The sequence below is a fragment of the Natrix helvetica genome, assembly GCF_964273705.1.
Source record: "Natrix helvetica genome assembly, chromosome: 4".
Taxonomy (NCBI): Eukaryota; Metazoa; Chordata; class Lepidosauria; order Squamata; family Natricidae; genus Natrix; species Natrix helvetica.
In genome coordinates this window covers 3,816,402-3,838,934 of record NC_138550.1, presented here as the reverse complement: position 1 = coordinate 3,838,934, position 22,533 = coordinate 3,816,402, and the positions used below count along the sequence as shown (strand labels likewise).

Sequence of the window (22,533 nt, the reverse complement as noted above, 5' to 3'; positions counted from 1 at the left end):
AATTGGTGTGAATCATTTAACAACCACTTTACTTAGCAACATAAATTCTGATCCCAATTGTGGTCATAAGTCGAGGACTAGCTGGGTCTGTCTTGTCAATCTTCAGTCTTGTATTAAAATTCTGTTTCAAAAATGTATTCCTTGTATTCTTCCTGACCAAGAGGGTTGGACTAGATGATCTCCAGGGTCCCTTCCAACTCTATTATTCTGTTAAGTGCATCATTGGTTTAGGTCCACTCTCTCTTGCTTCCCTTCCCAGTTTCCCTCACAATCCCTCAACCCATAAAAGCCACATACTGACACCACCAGGGCTTAATTCAAGAATCCCACACGACACTATCGAATGCTTTCAATTGATATTTCATTGCGGTAAAATGCTTTTAAGGATGGTTTCTCAGAAAAGGAAGGAAGGATTTGGAGGTTGGGCAAGTTTTCCTCCTCTCTGTACACATTTTACAGCTCTCGGCTCTGCTGGTCCATGAACTTCCTCTTGGAGATCATCATGGCAGCCTTAATTTCTCGGGTGATTATTTCTTGCCAGGGTTGGCTGTGAACAAGGAGCAGCAATTGGAGGACAAAAGGCAGGTTAGGAGGCCTGTGAGAACCTCAAATAATGGGAGCACAGTAAGGAAGATGTCAAAAGACCCTCTACTACAGCTAGTCCTTGACTTACAACACCTTCTGTCCCTTTCTCCCTCCCTCCCTCCCTCCATCTTTCCTTCCCTTTCCTTCTCTTCTCTCCTTCCCTCTCCTCCCTTTCCCCTTTCCTTCCTTCCTTCCTCCACTCTCCCTCCCTTCTTTCCTCTTCCCCTCCCTTCCCTTTCTCATTCTTCCTTTTCTCTTCCTTTTCTTTCCTTTTTTCTTTCTTTCTTTTTCATCCTTCCTTCCTTAGTTGCTCTTCCCTTCCTTTCTCTTCTCCTCTCCCCTTCCCATTCTTCTTCCTTCCTCCCTCCCTTCCTCTTCCCTTTCCTTCTATCCTCCACTCCCTTTCTCATTCTTTCTTTTTCTTTTCTTTCTTTCTTTCCTTTCTTTTCTCTCTTTCTTCCTTCCTTCCTTAGTTACTCTTTCCTTCCATTCTCTTCCCCACCCCTTCCCTTTCACTCTCCTCTCTCCCTCCTCCCCCTTTCCTCCACCTTCCTAAATCCATCCATCCATCCATCCCACACTTCCTTCCTCCCTTCCTCTTCCTCTCCCTTCCCTTCTCTTTTCTCCTCTCTTTCCTCCTTCCCTCCTCTTTTCTCCTCTATCATTCTCTTTCCTTCCTTTTTTTACTTGCAACGATACCTTTAAAGACCTTCAAACAGCAACTGCCTGTCCCAGGTTCTTGGGAAGGACTCGATAGGTCGATAAAAATGCCAAATCCAGTCTGAAAATCTGGCTGATTGCGCACCACAATAATATTTACCCAGCTTTTATTTCTGGAGGACGAGGAAGGGTTTTTGTGAATCCTTTTTTGCCTACTAACCAGTAGGTGTCTTCCAATCCTTTGCCCTGTTTAAAAAAGGGATGTGTAAATCCAATAGTATAGGTATTTTTAAAAAAAGAATAGTAGCTTTTTATTATTATTATTTTTAAAAAATCACTTACTTATGTTTTATAGCAATAGCCCTTAGACTTATATGCCGCTTCATAGTGCTTTTACAGCCCCCTCTAAGCGGTTTACAGAGTCAGCCTCTTGCCCCCAACCATCTAGGTCCTCATTTTACCCACCACAGAAAGACGGAAGGCTGAGTCAACCTTGAGCCTGGTGAGATTCGAACTGCCGAAACTGCTTGCCGCTGACAGTCAACAGAAGCAGCCTGCATTCTCGTCCCTGCATCACCATGGCTTATAAATCCATTTCCCCCCCCAAAAAAACCCCATTCCCCAAAATCCCTCAGCACTCAAAAGAAAAGGACAAAAACAATAACGCAAACAACTGATCAGGAGGAAATGGGGATTTTGCAGTATCCTTCCCCTGCCACGCCCACCAAGCCACGCCCACAGAACCAGTAGTAAAAAAAAATTGAATCCCACCACTGATTGCAGGCCGTCCGACCTTCTTACCTTCAGTTCTGTCTTCCCTCTGAAGTTCATTTTGTAACCTTCTTTGAGATTGTGAAGGATCCGCATGGTATTTTGGCTGATGTGAATCCTGTAGGCTGAAATTTTGGGTGCTTTTTTAACCAAGAAAGAAAAGGCAAAAACCATCCCTTCCGCGAGTCTTGTACATGGGTATCCGTGGTGGGATTCAAATAATTTAACAACCGGTTCTCTACTCTAATGACCGGATGGATAGGCGTGGCCATGGTGGGCGTGGCAGGCAGCACTCCACCTCCTGCATCCCTCTGGGAGCAAAAACGGGGCATGTGGGGACCCCTAAAAGGTCCAGGACAGGAAGGGGCAGGGCCAGCCAGCAATTTAACAACCGGTTCTCTACCCTAATGACTGGATGGATAGGGGTGGCCATGGTGGGCGTGGCAGGCAGCACTCGACCTCCTGCATCCCCCTGGGAGCAAAAACGGGGCGTGTGGGGACCCCTAAAAGGGCCAGGACAGGAAGGGGTGGGGCCAGCCAGCAATTTAACAACCGTTCTCTACCCTAATGACCGGATGGATAGGCGTGGCCATGGTGGGCGTGGCAGGCAGCACTCCACCTCCTGCATCCCCCTGGGAGCAAAAACGGGGCATGTGGGGACCCCTAAAAGGTCCAGGACAGGAAGGGGCAGGGCCAGCCAGCAATTTAACAACCGGTTCTCTACCCTAATGACTGGATGGATAGGGGTGGCCATGGTGGGCGTGGCAGGCAGCACTTGACCTCCTGCATCCCCCTGGGAGCAAAAACGGGGCGTGTGGGGACCCCTAAAAGGGCCAGGACAGGAAGGGGTGGGGCCAGCCAGCAATTTAACAACCGTTCTCTACCCTAATGACCGGATGGATAGTGGTGGCCATGGTGGGCGTGGCAGGCAGCACTCCACCTCCTGCATCCCCCTGGGAGCAAAAACAGGGCGTGTGGGGACTCCTAAAAGGTCCAGGACAGGAAGGGGCAGGGCCAGCCAGCAATTTAACAACCGGTTCTCTACCCTAATGACTGGATGGATAGGGGTGGCCATGGTGGGCGTGGCAAGCAGCACTCGACCTCCTGCATCCCTCTGGGAGCAAAAACGGGGAGCGTGGGGACTCCTGGAAGGGCCAGGACAGGAAGGGGCAAGGCCAGCCAGCAATTTAACAACCGGTTCGCCCAAACCGTCCCGAACCGTCTGAATCCCACCACTGCATACGTTTAAAAAGAAGAGAGAAATAAAAGGAGGAAAGCAGAATTAACTAATCCGGTTTCCTGTCCGGTTTATCTGACAAATGCCTTCTTGTCGTTTTGGGCTCAAACCATGGTTTCCCCATGTTTTGTTACTCTGGTAACAAAACTGGTCTATTTCCATCAAGGTCATCTTGTTTTCTCTCTGATATAATGCTTGCAAGAGGGCAGAATAACAGAGTTGGAAGGGACCTTGGGGGTCTTCTATTCCAGCCCACTGCTCAAGCAAGAGATCCTATACCATTGGCTGTCCACACTCTTCTTAAAAACTCCACTGATGAAGCAGTGATGAGGTCTTCTAGTCCAACCTCCACTCAGGCAGGAGACCCTATACCATTCCAAGCCTCCAGTGATGGAGCACCCACAACTTCTGGAGGCAAGCAGTTCCACTGGTTAATTGTTCTAACTGTTAGGAAATTTCCTTAATATATTGAAAGACTGTTATCATGTTATCCCTATTCCTTAATCTCTTCTGGAAAACCTCCAGTGTTGGGAGCAGCCACAACTTCTGGTGGCAAGTTGTTCCACTGGTGGATTTTTCTCACTGTCAGGAAATTTCTCCTTTGTTCTAGGCAGGGGTCAGTCAAAAATTTTAAACAGGGGGCCAATTCACGGTCCATCAGACTATTGGGAGGGGGCAGATGACTGGGTGGGCGAGGCTAGGTGGTCATGTGACTAGGGGGTGTGACCAATGTAACAGTCCATTGAACAATGCACACAAATTAAACTTTAATTTGTTCTGCTCCTGGGGGTGTTTTATTTGCTTTTATTTGCATGCTGCGCTTTTGGTTGACTTTTCTTTTTCTCTATTGTTTTCTCAGTTGTTTAGGAGTCTAGGGGTTCACTTCAGGAAACTCAGTTTTGTAGCAATTCTTCTCAGCCCCAAGGAGCTTACAGACAAGTAAGTGTCTCTCCCTCCCTTCTCTCCCTTTTCTCTCTCTCTCCCTCTCTTTCTCTCTCTCTTTTCTCTCTCTCTCCCTCCCTCTTTCTATCTCTCTCTCCTAGTTCTATATCTCCCTCTTCCTCTCTCTCTGTCACACTCTCTCTCTCCCTTTTTTTCTCTCTCTCTCTCTTTGTCTCTCTCCCTCTTTCTCTCTCTCCCCCCTCTCTTTTCTCTCTCTCCATCTTTCTATTTCTCCCTCCCCCCCTCTCTCTCTTTTCTCTGTCTCTTTCTCTCTCCCTCCCTCTTTCTCTCTTTCTTTCTCTCTTCCCCCCTCTCTTTTTCTCTCTCTTTTCTCTCTCTTTCTCTCTCTCCCTCTCTCTCTCTTTTTCTCTCTCCCTCCCTCTTTCTATCTCTCTCTCCCTCTTTCTATATCTCCCTCTCTCCCTCTCTCTCTGTCACACACTCTCTCTCCCTTTTTTCTTCTCTCTCTTTTCTCTCTCTTTGTCTCTCTCTCTCTCTCTTTCTATCTCTCTCCCCCCTCTTTTCTCTCTCTCTTTCCATCTTTCTATCTCTCTCTCCCCCTCTCTCTCTCTTTTCTCTGTCTCTTTCTCCCTCCCTCCCTTTTTCTATCTTTCTCTTTCTCTCTTTCTCTCTCCCTCTCTCTTTTTCTCTCTCCTCTCTCTTTCTCTCTCCCCCACTTTCTATCTCCCCCTCTTTCTATCTCTCTCTCCCTCTCTTTCTTCTCTCACTCTTTTCTCTCTTTCTCTCTCTCTCTCTCTCTCTCCCCCTCTTTCTCTCTCTCTCTCTCTCTCATTCTCTCTCTCTCTCTCTTTCAATCTCTCTCTCCCTCCCTCTCTCTCTCTGTCTATCTGTCTCTCTTTATCTTCTGGAGACGGGAGAGGTGAAAAATGGACCATTTCCGCCAGTTTTTTGGCCTCCTGGGGCCTCTGTGTGCCCCATTTTTCACACCCCTCCCACCTCCAGAAGCATTCTGCAGGCCAATATTGTTGGCCTTACCTTTCAGTTCTAGCCCATGGGGCTCGCAAAGAAAAGTCCTGCGTTCTGCCAACGCAAGGGTGGGGGGGCAATGTGTGTGCGTGGGAGGCAGCCTCATGGTCCTGCATGGGCTGGCTTAACGGCTTCGGTGGGCCGCATCCGGCCCGCGGGCCGTAACTTGAGGACCCATGGTTCTAGGTATCTTCTCTCCTTGATTGGTCTCCGCCCATTGCTTCGTGTCCTGCCTTGAGGGGCTTTGAGGAATAGGTCGGCCCCACAGGTGGGTCCCAGAGGCCGCTACTGCCGGTTCTCTCGTGGTCGCAAGCACAGTACAATAAAAACACTGCACATGTGCAGGAGCCAAAAACAAGATGGCGGTGCCTACGCCGTCACTGAGAGAGCCGGTTCGGGAGGCATGGCAGGCCTGGGTCACTGCCAGTTCCGGTGACCCAGGCCGCCAAACCACTACCGAACCGGTCCAAACTGGTAGGAACTCACCACTGGTCGGTCCCCACCCACCCCCAGACAAATTTGGGATCAAGGACCTTGCCTGCAACTCCATGCCAACATTCTTTGACACAACACTCAATCCTTACGCAATCCGGTAGACTCTATTCGGGAAGCCGTATTCACCGTGTCTCCAAATAGGCAGTATCTGGGCATGGTGAGGCCTACCACTCCTGCAGCACAGGGACCTAGGAAAATAAAACGCTTTAAAAGTGTGCAGCAGCTGCCAAAAAAGCCAACACAATTCTAGACTGCATCAACAGGGGGAGAGAATCAAGATCACGTGAAAGGTTAATACCACTTTACAATCCCTTGGTAAGGCCACACTTGGAATACGGCATTCAGTTTTGGTTGCCACGATGTAGAAAAGATGTGGAGACTCTAGAAAGAGTGCAGAGAAGAGCAACAAAGAGGATTAGGGGACTGGAGGCTGAAACATATGAAGAACGGTTGCAGGAACTGGGTATGTTTAGCTTAAGAGAAAGAAGGACTAGGGGAGACATGATAGCAGTCTTCCAATATCTCAGGGGTTGCCACAAAGAAGAGGGAGTCAAACTATTCTACAGGGCACCTGAAGGCAAGACAAGAAGTAATGGGTGGAAACTAATCAAGGAGAGAAGCAACTTAGAACAGAGGAGAAATTTCCTGACAGTTAGAACAGTGAATCAGTGGAACAGAAGTTGCCTCCAGAAGTTGTGAAAGCCCCAACACTGGAAGTCTTTAAGAAGATGTTGGAGAGCCATTTGTCTGAAACGGTATAGGGTTTCATGCCTAGGCAGGGGGTTGGACTAGAAGACCTCCAAGGTCCCTTCCAACTCTGCTATTGTATTCTTCTAAAAAAACGAATACCTCGGATGGATCTGGGTCTTGCTACCAGATGCTAGAAAATTGCAAAGAAATAGTGCCATATCAAGAGATGTGGAGAGATCCGGCCTGTAGAATCGCCAAGACTCAGACTCAATTGAATGAATAGAATAGTATAACAGAGCTGGAAGGGACCTTGGAGGTCATCTAGTGCAACCCCATGCCCAAGCAGGAGACCCTACACCATTTTTGACAGATGGCAGTCCAGTCTCTTCTTGAAAGCCTCCAGGGATGAAGCTCCCACAACTTCCGAAGGCAACTTCTGTTCCATGGGTTGAATGTTCTCACTGTCAGGAAATTCCTCCTTATTTCCAGGTTGAATCTCTCCTTGTCCAGTTTCCATCAATTTGGAATGGATAACATCATCACGTTATGCTAATCCAAAGCAAAGTTTTCCCCCAAAATCATCGATGGTTAAGTTGGACTATAGTTTTAAGGACTTCAAATTTATTGCAATTTTGTTTTATTCATTGTTGGTTTTAACATGTGCTGATATTGGAGCTGCCCAGAGGACAGAATCCATGTGGGCCGGTACATAAATTCTAAAACTAAATGAACTCCGGTGATTTCACGCTGAAGCAGGAATACAGGCAGTCCCCGACTTACAACCGTTCATTTAGTGACTGTTCGAAGTTACGATGGCACTGGAAAAAGTGACTTATGACTGTTTTTCACACAATCTAAATTCAGACACTTGGCAACTGACTCATAGTTACGACGGTTGGAGTCATGTGATAACTTTTTGCGCCCTTCTTACAAACAAAGCCAGATTCACTTAACAACCTAACTTAATGGCAATGATTCATTTAACAACGGTGGCAAGAAAGATCCTAAAATGGGACAAAGCTCACTTAACGAATGTTTTGCTTAGCAACAGAAATGAGGGGCGGGAGTCGATTGTGGTCATAAATTGAGGACCACCTGTATAGCCTGTCGTCTGTGCATCGCACTTTCCATTATTCCTCATCCACGGCTTTCAAATGACCATAGGAGTCACATTACGATTTAAACTTGAAGCAGAAAATTGTGTCAAGGATGTATCCATCAACATCCATTTTCGAGGAACAAGCAGGCACGACAAAGAAGCCATCAGTGAAATTCAAGGCTTGGTGAAATTTAATGCCAGAATGAAAACTTACAATACAATACAATACAATACAATAGCAGAGTTGGAAGGGACCTTGGAGGTCTTCTAGTCCAACCCCCTGCCTAGGTAGGAAACCCTATACCGTTTCAGACAAATGGCTCTCCAACATCTTCTTAAAGACTTCCAGTGTTGGGGCATTCACAACTTCTGGAGGCAACTTCTGTTCCACTGATTAATTGTTCTCACTGTCAGGAAGTTTCTCCTCAGTTCTAAGTTGCTTCTCTCCCTGATTAGTTTCCACCCATTGCTTCTTGTACGGAGATGAGAAGAAATACACCTTGGTACCTGAATGCAGCCCCATCCGTATCTTAACTGGCAAATCTGGGATATGTTTCACCCTGAAGGCTCCCACTGAGCTGAGGATATCCAGAGCCATGTTGGCGATCTCAGCCGCGTGCCTGTGGCCGTTGCGTTTCGGGAGCCCCGATGCCACCATGTAAGCATCGCCGATGGTCTCCACCTGGAAATCAAAACACCATTTGTGTTTCTAAGGGAAAATATGAGCCGGAAGTGAGAGAAAGCACCGAGATGGATGCTGGGTGATATTTCCTGTGGTTGAGCATCAGGCTGGCTCCATTTTTGTTATGGGTTTTGAAGAAGACGTTCGACAACCATTTGTCTGAAATGATATAGGGCCGTGAGGGTGAACCTATGGGGCTGTCTCTGCGGGCCAGTGCTGGCTTGCTCTTACAGTTGCTACCGGTACGCTGCTCACGGGGCCAAGCATCCTGTTCGTGCGCAATCCACCGGCCCTGTGACCCCCAGATGCTTGTTGGGGCTCGCGCAGGCGCTGAACGCTGTGCGCACATGTGCAATTGGCCGGTTGTTTTAAAAACGGGTATAGAACGCGGGCGGGAGGGTGGGCCAAACAAGCCACTGTACCGGTACACCGTCAGCTGCTCCCCACTACTACCGGTATGGCCATACCGTACCGTACCGGGAGGAACCCACCACTGGTGCCAGCACACAAGCGGTCATCCTAGGTCAGCTCCACCGTGCATGCACAATCTCCCGCCAGCCAGCTGATTTGGAATGAATAGAAAATAGAATACAGTATAGAGTAACGTAGAGTACAGAAGAATAGGATAGAATAGAATAGAATAGAATATGGAATGAATAGAGAATAGGATAGATTAGAATATGGAATGAATAGAGAATAGAATAGAATGAATAGGATAGAATAGAATAGAATATGGAATGAATAGAGAATAGAATAAAATAGAATAGAATAGAATATGGAAAGAATAGAGAATAGAATAGAATAGAATAGAATAGAATATGGAATGAATAGAGAATAGAGTAGGATAGAATAGAATAGAATATGGAATGAATAGAGAATAGAATAGAGTAGAGAAGAATAGAATAGAATAGAATAGAACAGAATAGAATAGAATAGAATAGAATATGGAATGAATAGAGAATAGGATAGACCTAGTTACCTGCGGGATCGCATCTCACCTCATACATCCCTGCGACCAATCCGCTCTCACAGGGAGGGACTCCTCCGGGTGCCGTCCACTAAGCAGTGTCAACGGGCGGCGCCCAGGAGTAGAGCCTTCTCTGTGATGGGCCCAACCCTCTGGAATGACCTCCCCCCCGATATTAGAACTACTACCGACCTCCGCTCCTTCCGACAGAAGCTTAAGACCCACCTGTTCCAATTAGCTGGCTTAACTGATTTATAGTCCCATTTTTCCTCCTGGCAAACAACTTATTGGGTAGTTTTTAAGGGTAATTTTAATGTTTATTTGTATTTTAATTTAATATTGTACAGTCCATATCCTACCTCCTCCGTTTACTTATTTGTATATTTAATTATATCCATATTTTATATTCATACTGTTTTAATACTGTTTTAACATGACTGTACACCGCCCCGAGTCCTGTTTAGGAAAGGGTGCGGTTTATAAATTAAAGTTTGATTGATTGATTGAGAATAGGATAGAATGGAAATGAATAGGATAGAATAGAATGAATAGAATAGAATAGAATAGAATATGGAATTAATAGAGAATAGAATAGATAGAATAGAATAGAATATGGAATGAATATAGAATAGAGTAGAGTAGAATAGAATAGAATACAATATGGAATGAATAGAGAATAGGATAGATAGGATAGAATAGAATGAATAGGATAGAATAGAATATGGAATGAATAGAGAATAGAATGGAATGGAATGGAATGGAATGGAATCGAGTAGAGTAGAGTAGAGTAGAGTAGAGTAGAGTAGAGTAGAATAGAGTAGAATGGAATGGAATAGAATAGAATAGAATAGAATAGAATAGAATTCTTTATTGGCCAAGTGTGATTGGACACACAAGGGATTTGTCTTTGGTGCAGATGCTCTCAGTGTACATAAGGAGAATAAAATATATTCATCAGGAGTAAAAAGATACAACACTTAGTGATGTTAATCATTAAAGTTGCTTCATTGTTGGATTTTTTTTAGGAAGAGACTGGACAGCCACTTGTCTAGTATGGTGTAGGGTCTCCTGCTTGAGCAGGGGGTTGGACTAGAAGACCTCCAAGGTCCCTTCCAACTCTATTCTAATTGAAGGTTGGAAAATAACACAGCTTGCTATCTTTCCTTTTAGTTGAAACCTTTTTTTTAAAAAAGCATTTGTTTTTGCCGGCACACTTCTTCCCCAAAAGCACAATGGCTACCCACCTGTTTCTGGGTTTTTTGTCCAGCCACAGTTACGTCCTGTTTGTTGAGGAACAATAGCTGAATAGCAAGCCAAAAACGATGTGTCCGTTGGGCCCAGCTCCAAAGTCCACTTTGGTCTTCCTAGGGATGTTTTATTAAACAGAGAGCGCGAGTGACTCAAACTTTGTGTTTTCTTGAGAAATTCTCCAGGCAGACGGGCGACTAATTTATTCCATTTGCTTTGTAATTTGGCCTCTTGGGAAGCTGAAATGCATGACGAGGGCTGCGCTTCACATACACACCCAATTCTTATAAGGACCTAAAGCCAGATGTGGCCTTGCCTCTGCATTGAAGAAAAATGATTCAAACGAGGCTGGTGAGTTACAGATGCCACCAATGTTCTCGGTCCCCTTTGGCGGGCCTCCTACAACAGCCCTACAAGGTAGGACGTGATGCTTGTTGGCATTTGTCTCCTCCCAGGTCCCATTCCTCTCATGGTTGAGTGTTGTTGTGGGATTTTGGTTTCCCCCTTTTACAAAGGGAGCCTTTGAGATGCGTGGACTTCAACTCCCAGAATTCCCCAGCCGATGTGTGCGGACTTCACGGGGCAGAGTGGGAGATGGAGCATCGGGTATATAAAGGGCACTTTGAGTTAACAAAAGCAAAGGTGGGAAATATGATGATGATGATGATGAAGGAGAAAGGGTGGACGTGGAAGAGAAGGAAGGAAGGTAGGAAGATGGGAAAGGGAAGGGTGGAGATAAGAGAAGGAAAGGGAAGAAGAAGGAAGGGAGGGAGAGGAGAAGAAGAGGAGGAGGAGGAAAGGAGAAGCAGAAGGAGGAAGAAGGGGAAGAGGAAGAAGAGGGAAGGGAAAGTAACTAAGTAAGTAAGTAAGTAAGAAAGAAAGAAAGAAAGAAAGAAAGAAAGAAAGAAAGAGAAAGAAAGAAAGAAAGAAAGAAAGAAAGAAAGGTGGGAAAGGGAGGGGAGGAGACGAGAGGAGAGAAGGAAAGGGAAGAAGACGGAAGGGAGGGAGGAGGAGGTGAGGAGGAGGAGGAGGAAAGGAGAAGCAGAAGGAGGAGGAAGGGGAAGAGGAAGAAGAGAAGGAAGAGGAAGAAGAGGGAAGAGAAGGGAAAGAAAGAGAAAGAAAGATGGGAAAGGGAGGGGAGGAGACGAGAGAAGGGAAGGGAAGAAGGGAGGGAGGGAGGAGGAGGAGAAGAGGAGGAGGAGGTAGAAAGGAGAAGCAGAAGGAGGAAGAAGAGAAGGAAGGGGGAAGAGAAGGGAAAGAAAGAAAGAGTTACGCAACAGAATAACAGAGAAACAGATCATCCCAGCATGACATAATATAGTTTATTTGTTTAGACAAAACATCTTCATGAGCAACAGCAATTGCATTAGTCCAGTTGGGGATTTAATGTAGCTCAATCAAACCAGCATCTTCCACATTCATGTGGTTCCTTTTTGCCCAGGTCCTGCCTCACACTAGCAATCCAGCAGACAAGCTTGAAGGATAACACTGCTTTGTGCAGGGTGTGGTCAAAAAAGTCAAAATGGAGGCCAAAGCAGCGCATCCCACACGAATGCAGCTGGAGCTGACGATGCTCCTTCAAGCTGCCTTCTTGATTGTTTTTTTTAAACCCTAGTTAGTGGACGCCTCCATTCACACATTCATACTGGCTCTGTTCCAGTGTTCCCATTCCACCTTAAAAAAAACGGTAAGGAGCTCAGGCGGGCGGTATCTGTATCCCTCTAATTGTATGTAAGAGAATAAAAAATAAAAAACTCCCCCCCCCCAAAAAAAGAGAGAGGTAGTTTGAGCCTTTTGTCCAGTTAAATTGCACCCATGGCAGGACAAAACTCTTTTATTTTTTTTAAAAAAAGCAGGGAAATTGTCCCAGGCTCCATATTTAAACTATGGAAACTTAATTTACAGGAAATGACAACGCTGAGACCATTCCGGCTGATCTCGAAAATTAAAATACAAAGGTTGAAAATTAAAATGCAAAGGTTGAAAATTAAAATGCAAAGGTCGAAAATTAAAATGCAAAGGTTGAAAATTAAAATGCAAAGGTCGAAAATTAAAATACAAAGGTCGAAAATTAAAATACAAACATCAGGCTGGTTTGGACTTGGAGAAGGGACCACTAGGAGATCTCAGAGAAAAGTAGGCAGGATGGAGAAATTCCCCCTTGAAAAAAAAAAACCAAAACAAAGGAAATACTTCTCACATCATTGCAAAAAAAAAAAAAAAAACCAGCTCCATGCACAATGAAAAAGAAGTTGAGTGTGATTTTCTGGTACTTATAAAATGTATATAAACTTATTATAAACTTATCAAGACTTATGATATTTTGCTGGTTGGGAAATATCCGTCTGCTTCTTCATGCAAAGGTCAGAGGGGTGAGGAGATGAATGGTAGACCACTAGGAGATCTCAGATAAAACAGGCAGGAGGGAGAAATCTCCCTCCCGCCATTAAAGCCCTTACTTTTTATATCATTGCCAAAAAACATATAGATGAAAAAGTATCTGAGTGTAATTTTATAGTATTTTGCTTGTTTCAAAGAATCTATCCATTTCTTCAAGCTTGCCAATAAAAGCAGATAGTGCAAATATAACATAATATAACAACAATACTGGTGAAGTCTATAATTTATATTTCCTCAGACCTTCCTGCATACTGAGCAAGGGGCCTCCGCACAGCGGGGGTCAAAAAAGTCAAGATGGCAGCCACAAAGGTACCATGCTTTCCAGCAATGGGTGGAAACTAATCAAGGAGAGAAGCAACTTAGAACTGAGGAGAAACTTCCTAACAGTTAGAACAATTAATCAGTGGAACAGCTTGCCTCCAGAAGTTGTGAATGCCCCAACACTGGAAGTCTTTAAGAAGATGTTGGATAGCCATTTGTCTGGAACGGTATAGGGTTTCCTGCCTAGGCAGGGGGTTGGACTAGAAGACCTCCAAGGTCCCTTCCAACTCTACTATTGTATTATTGTATTATTGTATTATCCTAACTCCACCAGCTTTTCTGTGCAATTCATAAAAATCCGGCAGGGCTGAAATAACCTCAGAGTGGCCTCCATTTTGACTTTTTTGACCTCTGGCACCCCTGGGATGGAGCCCCTGACTCCAACAAAGAACCCAATGGAAGAAAACTCCACAAATCCAGAACAGTGTGAGGAGGAAGTGATGGATGGTAGCCACACAGCCATTTGGGGTTGTGCCCCTCACACACATAAAATGTGGCCAGGCTTCCATTTGTAGGGTTACAGCCGCCATCTTGGCATTTTTGACTGTCTCCTTAGGATGACTCTAAGCGAGTGACGTCTTTCTTCATTTATCATCTCTTCTCATTTTAACAGAATAACAGAATATAACATAATTTCCTCATTCTGTTACGCACAACTGGCTAGGGAATTCTGGGAGTTGAAGTCTACCCATCTGAACAGAAAAAACAGAGTTGGAAGGGACCTTGGAGGTCTTCCAGTCCAACCCCCTGCTCAAGCAGGAAACCCTAGGCAAATGGTTGTCCAATCTCTTCTTAAAAGCTTCCATTGATGGAACATCCACGATTTCTGGTGGCAAGCTGTTCCACTGGTTAGTTGTTGTCACTGCCAGCAAATTCCTCCTTAGTTCTAGGTTGCTTCTCTCTTTGATCATCTTTGATCTTACTTCTTGTCCTGCCCTCGGGGGCTTTGGAGAATAGGTTGACCCCCCTCTTCTCTGTGACAGCTCCTCAAATATTGGAAGAGTCAGGTCACCTAGTCCTTCTAGATATATGCAAAGGAGCAGAATAACAAGAATTGGAAGGGACCTTGAAGGTCTTCTAGTCCAACCCCCTCCTCGAGGAATAAACCCTATACCATTTCAGGCCAATGGTTGTCCAATCTCTTCTTTAAAAGTTCTTAAATTCTTTAAGAAGAGCCTCAAAGTTCTTAAATTCTTTAAGAAGAGCCTCAAAGTTCTTAAATTCTTCAAGAAGAGCCTCAAAGTTCTTAAATTCTTCAAGAAGAGCCTCAAAGTTCTTAAATTCTTCAAGAAGAGCCTCAAAGTTCTTAAATTCTTCAAGAAGAGCCTCAAAGTTCTTAAATTCTTCAAGAAGAGCCTCAAAGTTCTTAAATTCTTCAAGAAGAGCCTCAAAGTTCTTAAATTCTATAAGAAGAACCTCAAGGTTCTTAAATTCTTTAAGAAGAGCCTCAAAGTTCTTAAATTCTATAAGAAGAACCTCAAGGTTCTTAAATTCTTTAAGAAGAGCCTCAAAGTTCTTAAATTCTTTAAGAAGAGCCTCAAAGTTCTTAAATTCTTCAAGAAGAGCCTTAAAGTTCTTAAATTCTTCAAGAAGAGCCTCAAAGTTCTTAAATTCTATAAGAAGAACCTCAAGGTTCTTCTTTGTAAGTTGCCAAGGTTGGGAAGCCCAGTTCTAGATCCATAAGGAAGTACCTTGGCCTCATGTTCTCCCTTAATCTGTAATAGTGTTATCTTCAACAATGTTCTCCCTAGATGACAACTTGGGAGACGTGAGAATGAGTCACAAACGTGTCATCTGAACTTTCACAGCCTTTTGAAAACTCCCTGGTGGAATCGAATCGCCCCTTTGGCTCCAGGGTGTTGTCCAATGTCCATAAGATGGAAACACAACCGTGCAAGACCTCCCTCGGTCTACACCTTGTAATGACGCCCAAATAAGTGTCTCCGATAACAACAAACCAAGCCAACTCCGATGACGATCAGCGAGAGAACCAGCAGAGTTGCCAACAAAATCAAAACGGTTGTTTTCTTGAGGTCCTCCCTCTCGCAGTCTTCTGGCCGGACATGGCTCACGTGGACCTCTTCCTCCTCAAACCCCAAACTCCGGGAGAACTGACACTTGACCATGTCTAGATCGGGGATCTCCACCACGGCTTTATGGATCATTTGAGAGAGCCAGACATTCCCACAACAACTCAGTGGATTCCCTACCAGGTAGAGATTCCGTAGGTTTTTCTCCAGAGCTGGAATCTGGCTATTTTTCAAGCTGTTGAAGCTGTTGTTGTGAAGATCTAAGACTTCGAGGACGCAACAGTCTTCTGACCAAGCGGGCAACCAGCTGAGCCGATTGTCCGACAGATTGAGATATCTGAGGTGAGGGAAAAGAGAGAAATCCACGTTCAGGGTGGTGAGTCCGTTCCCGTGTAAATCCAGATATTCCAGCGAGAATTCCAACCCGACCAACGATTGGGCTCCGATCTGAAGCCCCCAGTTCATGGAGACATCCAGTACCCTAAGCTTTGTCCCGAAGAAGTTGTACATGGGTAGGTCCTTCAAACGATTGGCCGAAAGATACAAATATTGAAGTTGGGGAACTCGCACGAACGAGACACAGCCGCGAGGGACGTTAGGGGACAACCGGTGCCTCCCTGCTACTGGATGCATGTCACAGAGGTGGACCTTGTTGTGTCTCAGATCAAGCCACTGGAGATGTGGAAGACCTTGGAAGATATCTGGACGCAGCTCCTGAAGATAGTTGTCTTGGAGGTGGAACTCTTGCAAACCACTCAAGGTGTTGGTGTCCAACAGAAGGTCCTTCAAAGAGTTGCAGCTAAGGTCAAGGACGGACAATGAGGCCAGCTCGTTGGTTGTCCCAAAAGTCTGCAGGCAGTTTTTGCTCAAATTAAGGAACTGGAGGGACAACATGGAGTCAAAGAATTGGCTTGGGATGGATTGGATCTCATTGTAACTCAGGTCCAAGGATAACAGGGCAGGCAAGTAGGGAGGACGGGAATTGTTGGGATATTGAGGCCCATCTTCCCACTGGTAGTCTACGTCGCTATGGGAGTCCACCATTACAAATTGCATGATGTTGTTGGTTAGGTTTAAGTAAGCCAGCTTTTGTCCTTGAGGGAGAACAGGGAAGCGAAGGAGCTTGTTCTGACTCAGGTCAAGCCAGATCAAGTTGAAGTCCTCCTCCGACTGGGCGGAGTGGAAGGACTCGAGGCTGTTCCGACTGAGGTCGAGAACTTCCAACTGCCGGAGGTTGAACTCCACGATGCAAGTGAGGGAGTTCATGGAGAGATCCAGCTTGGAGAGACGCGTCAGGCTCTCAAATGCGCCTTCTTCTATCTCCATAATCATGTTGTTGTGGAGGTTGACTTCCACCAGCTCTGGAGACCCTAGGAACATGCTGTGGGAGAGGTGTATGATGCTGTTTTCCGCCAAGGAAAGGTATTGCAATGAGGGCGCCTGGTGGATGAAATGTTCGGCCATCCCGCTGTAGAGACTGTTGCGAGACAGATCTAGTCTCCTCACTTGGGGTAGTAACCCAACCCACAGATCTTCCTGAGCCAAGAGATAGAGCCGGTTGTTGGCCAAGTTGATGTCCTCCAAGTTCTTCATCTCCGCGAAGATCCCAGGCTTGACAAATCCGATCAGGTTGGAACTTAAGTCCAAGTGACGCAGGGAAGCGAAGAAGGTCAGGGGACTCTCGGTGACGTTTCGAATCTTATTTCCGGAGAGGTCGATTTTAGACACGTCCGGCTGAAGCTCCGGAGGCACCTGGTGAAGATCCAAGTTTCGACACAACGCCTCGAAGTTTCTCTGTAGGAAAGAAGAGAATGGGGAGGGGGAATCAAAATCGTGATGATATTCACACCGGAGAAGAACATTCGCAGATCAATTCTGTATACAGTACAATACAATAGCAGAGTTGGAAGGGACCTTGGAGGTCTTCTAGTCCAACCCCCTGCCTAGGCAGGAAACCCTATACCGTTTCAGGCAAATGGCTATCCAACATCTTCTTAAAGACTTCCAGTGTTGGGGCATTCACAACTTCTGGAGGCAACTTCTGTTCCACTGATTGATTGTTCTCACTGTCAGGAAATTTCTCCTCAGTTCTAAGTTGCTTCTCTCATTGATTAGTTTTCACCCATTGCTTCTTGTACGCTCTATACGCTAGAAGAGTTTTATTCACAGGACCCGAACTCACCATGTGCTATCATTTATTTGTTATGTAATGAATTGTACGCCGCCCCGAGTCCCTTGGTGGAGAGGGAGCGGCCTATAAATTGGATTAATAATAATAAAATAAAAAATAAATGTCTAATATGGATGTTTTGCTAATTGGTCCCTCTGCATTAACAGGATAATGGAGTTGGACGGGACCTTGGAGGTCTTCTAGTCCAACCCCCTGCTCAAGCAGGAAACCCTAGACTAGGGGTCGGCAAACTTAAACGCTCAAAGAGCCATTTGGACCCACAGAAAAGAAAACGCCGGGAGCCACAAAGGTCCTAACCGGAAGCCCCCCGTTCAATTCTGGAGCTGACCGGAAGTTCAGTTTCCCCACCATAGAGTCTCCTCCTAGCACGGCGTACTTTTTCCTCTACCTGTCCTAACCGAAAGCCCTATCAATTGTGGAGACAACTGGAAAACCCTCCCCTGGCCGTAGAGTGGGGAACGGGTCCAAATGTCTCTTTGAGTGTTTAAGTTTGCCAACCTCTGACCTAACCCATAATAACTTTCCAATGTAAACTGCAGACGGCCCTCAACTTACAACCATTCATTTAGCAACCGTTCAAAGTTACACCGACACTGAAAAAAGCGACGTAGGGCCCGTCCTCACACTTATGGCCATTTGCAGCCTTCAGCTGGTTTCCAACAATCCAGGTCAATGGGGAAAGCTGGATTTATTTAACAACCGTCAGGTTCACTTAACAACCGCCGTGATTTGCTTAGCAAAGTGGGCAAAAGAAGAAGGTTGGGTGCGATTCACTTAGCAAACCACCGTACAAAGCGATTGAAATTCTGGTCCCCATTGCGGTCGTACGTTGAGGACTACCCATGTTTCCTGCCTGGCACCAGATTGTCCTCTTGTCCACCCGGAGGCTCCTTCTGAACTTCTCCTCCGTTTGTCCAGACTTCCCTTCCTCTTTGGCTTTTGTTCTTGGAGACCAATATAGCTCCTTGGGGGCGGGTGGGGGGGGGAGAGGGGGCTCCAGTCTATTAAGGGCATTCCCAGAGGGGAGCAGAAAGAATGCCGAAAGGAAACAGGATGTCTCCTGTTTACAGGGACTGCAGCTCCACAGGAAGTCTCCAATTTGGCAATGTTAGATATATATGTGTGTGTCTGTCTGTCTCTCTCTCTGTTGATCTAACATAACTATTACACATCTATCATCTATATCATCTATCTCTCTGTCTGTCTATCTATCTATCATTTGTTTGTTTGTTTGTCTGTCTGTCTGTCTATCCATCATCTGTCTGCCTGCCTGTCTATCCATCCATCCATCCATTCATCTATCCAACTAGTTAGCTAGCTATCTCTCTCTGTCTCATGTCTCACTCTCTCTCTCTCTCTGATCTATCATTTAACTATTACCCATCTGTCACCTCTGTTATCTATCTGTTTGTCTATTATCTATCATCCATCTTATCTATTATATCTAGCTATCTATATCTACCTACCTACCTACTTACCTACCTATCTAGCTAATCTATCTATCTATCTATCTATCTATCTATCTATCTATCTATCTATCTATCTATCTATCTATCTCTCTCTTATCTATCATCCATCTATCTTATCTATTTTATCTATATCTACCTACCTACCTACCTATCTAGCTAATCTATCTATCTATCTATCTATCTATCTATCTATCTATCTATCTATCTATCTATCTATCATCTATCATCCATCTATCTTATCTATTTTATCTATATCTACCTACCTACCTACCTATCTAGCTAATCTATCTATCTATCTATCTATCTATCTATCTATCTATCTATCATCTATCTATCTATCTATCTATCTATCTATCTATCTATCTATCTCTCTAGCTAGCTAGCTAGCTAGCTAGCTAGCTTATCTATCTATCTATCTATCTATCTATCATCTATCTATCTATCTCTTATCTATCATCCATCTATCTTATCTATTTTATCTATCTATCTATCTATCTATCTATCTATCTATCTATCTATCTATCATCCATCTATCTTATCTATTTTATCTATATCTACCTACCTACCTACTTATCTAGCTAATCTATCTATCTATCTATCTATCTATCTATCTATCTATCTATCTATCTATCTATCTATCTCTTATCTATCATCCATCTATCTTATCTATTTTATCTATCTATCTATCTATCTATCTATCTATCTATCTATCTATCTATCTATCTAAATCTACCTACCTACCTATCTAGCTAATCTATCTATCTATCCATCCATCCATCCATCCATCCATCCATCCATCCATCCATCGCGGAGCAGCCTCCTTGTCACAACAAAACCCCTTTTTATGAAGCTCATGTGAATTCCTCTCATTCACATCCAGCAAAGTCCCAGCAAACAGTCTTTCAAGGGTGAATTTACAACCATAAACTTATCAGGCTTGGAGAGATGCCAGGCCGAGATCTTCCAAACACAATGGCTGTACCAGAAAATATTTGGCAAGGAGTCTCTGAGAGTCACGAACAAATCTTCATACTAATGAAGCGAACTAATTGTCTCCTGCAAACTCCACTCCCCTTTCGCTCCTCTTTATTCTGTCTGGGAGGGGCCGTTCACTCTCCACCTGTGGCCTTACTCCCGAGTCAACCCCTGTTTTTTAGCTGTTCCTTTTGTCTGGCAACTCTGTGCATGCGCACACTGGGAACAGGCTCCAGTTGTTCTTCTGCTTCACTGATGTCTGACTCCGGAGGCAGCTGATAACTGGCATACGGCTTTGACCCCCTCTCTGCCTCCGACACAGAGCCCTCATCAGAGCCTTCCCCAGACTCCAGGACTGGCCCATCTTCCTCCCCAACCTCCTCACTATCCGAATCTGCCAGCCGCTTCGCTGGCCACTGGCGAGCCACAGCATCTTGCCCTGCTCATTGGCAAGGGAAGAAAAATGCTCTGTGGCCCATTATCTGGACAGCATAAGACCATAAGAAGAGATCCTGTGATTTCGCTTTTCCTGGATTGCATCATTGCAGTGATGTCGGACAGTGGAATTGCTCTGTTTGCTAAAGATAGGAAACAAGAATTGTTGATTCTGGATTCCCAGAGCAGAAACTGCACAAAAGCCAAAGGCTTTAATCCAAATGTTGCATCAGCTGTAATTTAGCAGAGAGCCTTCAATCACTTTTTGGCTGGCATTCGCTTAACCAGTTCAGTGAACAGCCTTGCAGCTGCTTTCAATTCATGTTGTTGTTAGTTGCGAAGTCATGTCTGACCCATCGCAACTCCATGGACCACGTTCCTCCAGGCCTTCCTGTCCTCTACCATCCTCTGGAGTCCATTGAAGCTCAAGCCGACTGCTTCAGTGACTCCATCCAGCCACCTCCTTCTCTGTCGCCCCCTTCTTCTTCTGCCCTCCATTGTTCCCAGCATGAGGCTCTTCTCCAGGGAATCCTCATTAGGTGATATTAGATGGTATTAAGTGGAATTTCAATTCATACCATGTGCTAAACCTGGTTAGGAATAGAATAGAATAGAATAGAATGGAATGGAATGGAATGGAATAGAAATAATGGAATGGAATAGAGTAGAGTAGAGTAGAATAGAATATAGAAATAGGAATAGAATAGAATAGAATATAGAAATGGAAATAGAATAGAATATAGAAATGGAAATAGAATAGAATGGAATATAGAAATAGAATAGAATAGAATATAGAAATGGAAATTAGAATAGAATATAGAAATAGAAATAGAATAGAATATAGAAATGGAAATGAATGGAATGGAATGCAATAGAATATAGAAATAGAATAAATGGAATGGAATGGAATAGAGTACAGTAGAATAGAATATAGAAATAGAATAGAATAGAATATAGAAATAGAATAGAATATAGAAATAGAATAGAATAGAATAGAATATAGAAATGGAAATGGAAATAGAATAGAATATAGAAATAGAAATGAATGGAATGGAATGGAATAGAGTACAGTAGAATAGAATATAGAAATAGAATAGAATAGAATAGAATATAGAAATGGAAATGGAAATAGAATAGAATATAGAAATAGAATAGAATAGAATATAGAAATAGAAATAGAATAGAATAGAATAGAATATAGAAATGGAAATGGAAATAGAATAGAATAGAATATAGAAATAGAAATGAATAGAATGGAATGGAATAGAATATAGAAATAGAATAAATGGAATGGAATGGAATAGAGTACAGTAGAATAGAATATAGAAATAGAATAGAATAGAATATAGAAATAGAATAGAATATAGAAATAGAATAGAATATAGAAATAGAATAGAATAGAATATAGAAATAGAATAGAATATAGAAATAGAATAGAATAGAATATAGAAATAGAATAGAATAGAATAGAATAGAATATAGAAATAGAATAGAATAGAATAGAATAGAATATAGAAATGGAAATGGAAATAGAATAGAATAGAATATAGAAATAGAAATGAATGGAATGGAATGGAATAGAATATAGAAATAGAATAGAATAGAATGGAATGGAATGGAATGGAATAGAATATAGAAATAGAATAGAATAGAATATAGAAATGGAAATGGAAATAGAATAGAATAGAATATAGAAATAGAAATGAATGGAATGGAATGGAATAGAATATAGAAATAGAATAGAATAGAATATAGAAATGGAAATGGAAATAGAATAGAATAGAATATAGAAATAGAAATGAATGGAATGGAATAGAATATAGAAATAGAATGGAATGGAATAGAATAGAATAGAATAGAATAGAATAGAATAGAATAGAATAGAATAGGAGCTGAACTTTTTCCAAAGTCTCAACACCTTTTTTGCAGTGTGGTGACCAAAATTGGTCGCAGTATTCCAGGTGTGGCCTTACTAGGGTTTTATAAAGCGGTACTAATCCTTCACGTGATTTTCATTCTGTGTCTCTGTTTACACAACTCAGTCATAGCCCCTGTGGCTTGTTTTACAACGTGGATGTTATTGGCCAACGCAGGCATTTGGCTCGCTTAGGATTCAGTTTAGGGCACGAATCCAGACGATGGGTGAAATTCACGGGGCCAAATTAAACCAATTGACCATTTGTGGCAAGAAAGGATGGCAAAATGGGGCAAACTCACTTAACCCTCAACAACTGTCTCACTTAGCGACAGAAATTTTGGGCACAATTGTGGTCATACGTCGAGGACTACCTGCTACAAAGGGGGTTTTCCTTGTGTTTTTTTTTCTCAGCTAACCCAAGCTAACCTTAC

At 43.8% G+C, this 22,533-nt stretch overlaps 2 protein-coding genes across 2 annotated transcripts in view; both read right to left on the bottom strand.

Moving 5' to 3' along the window:
• Window positions 1-344: 344 nt before the first annotated feature.
• LOC309391624 (retinal guanylyl cyclase 2-like) overlaps window positions 345-22,533 on the bottom strand; it is a 60,769-nt gene continuing 38,580 nt past the window's right edge. The window contains exons 19-22 of the mRNA XM_081952296.1: window positions 5,767-5,865; window positions 2,047-2,141; window positions 1,406-1,491; window positions 345-547 (exon numbers count right to left, since the gene is read on the bottom strand). Coding sequence (XP_081808422.1) covers window positions 454-547; window positions 1,406-1,491; window positions 2,047-2,141; window positions 5,767-5,865 — 374 coding nt within the window. The 3' untranslated portion in view covers window positions 345-453. The remainder of the gene's footprint in view (window positions 548-1,405; window positions 1,492-2,046; window positions 2,142-5,766; window positions 5,866-22,533) is intronic.
• LOC309391626 (transforming growth factor beta activator LRRC32-like) lies at window positions 14,570-20,182 on the bottom strand (the record flags this gene model as incomplete). Its single annotated transcript, XM_081952298.1, has 2 exons — window positions 14,570-16,908; window positions 20,135-20,182. 2 exons carry the CDS (start codon window positions 20,180-20,182, stop codon window positions 14,995-14,997), a joined length of 1,962 nt encoding a protein of 653 aa, XP_081808424.1. The 3' UTR covers window positions 14,570-14,994.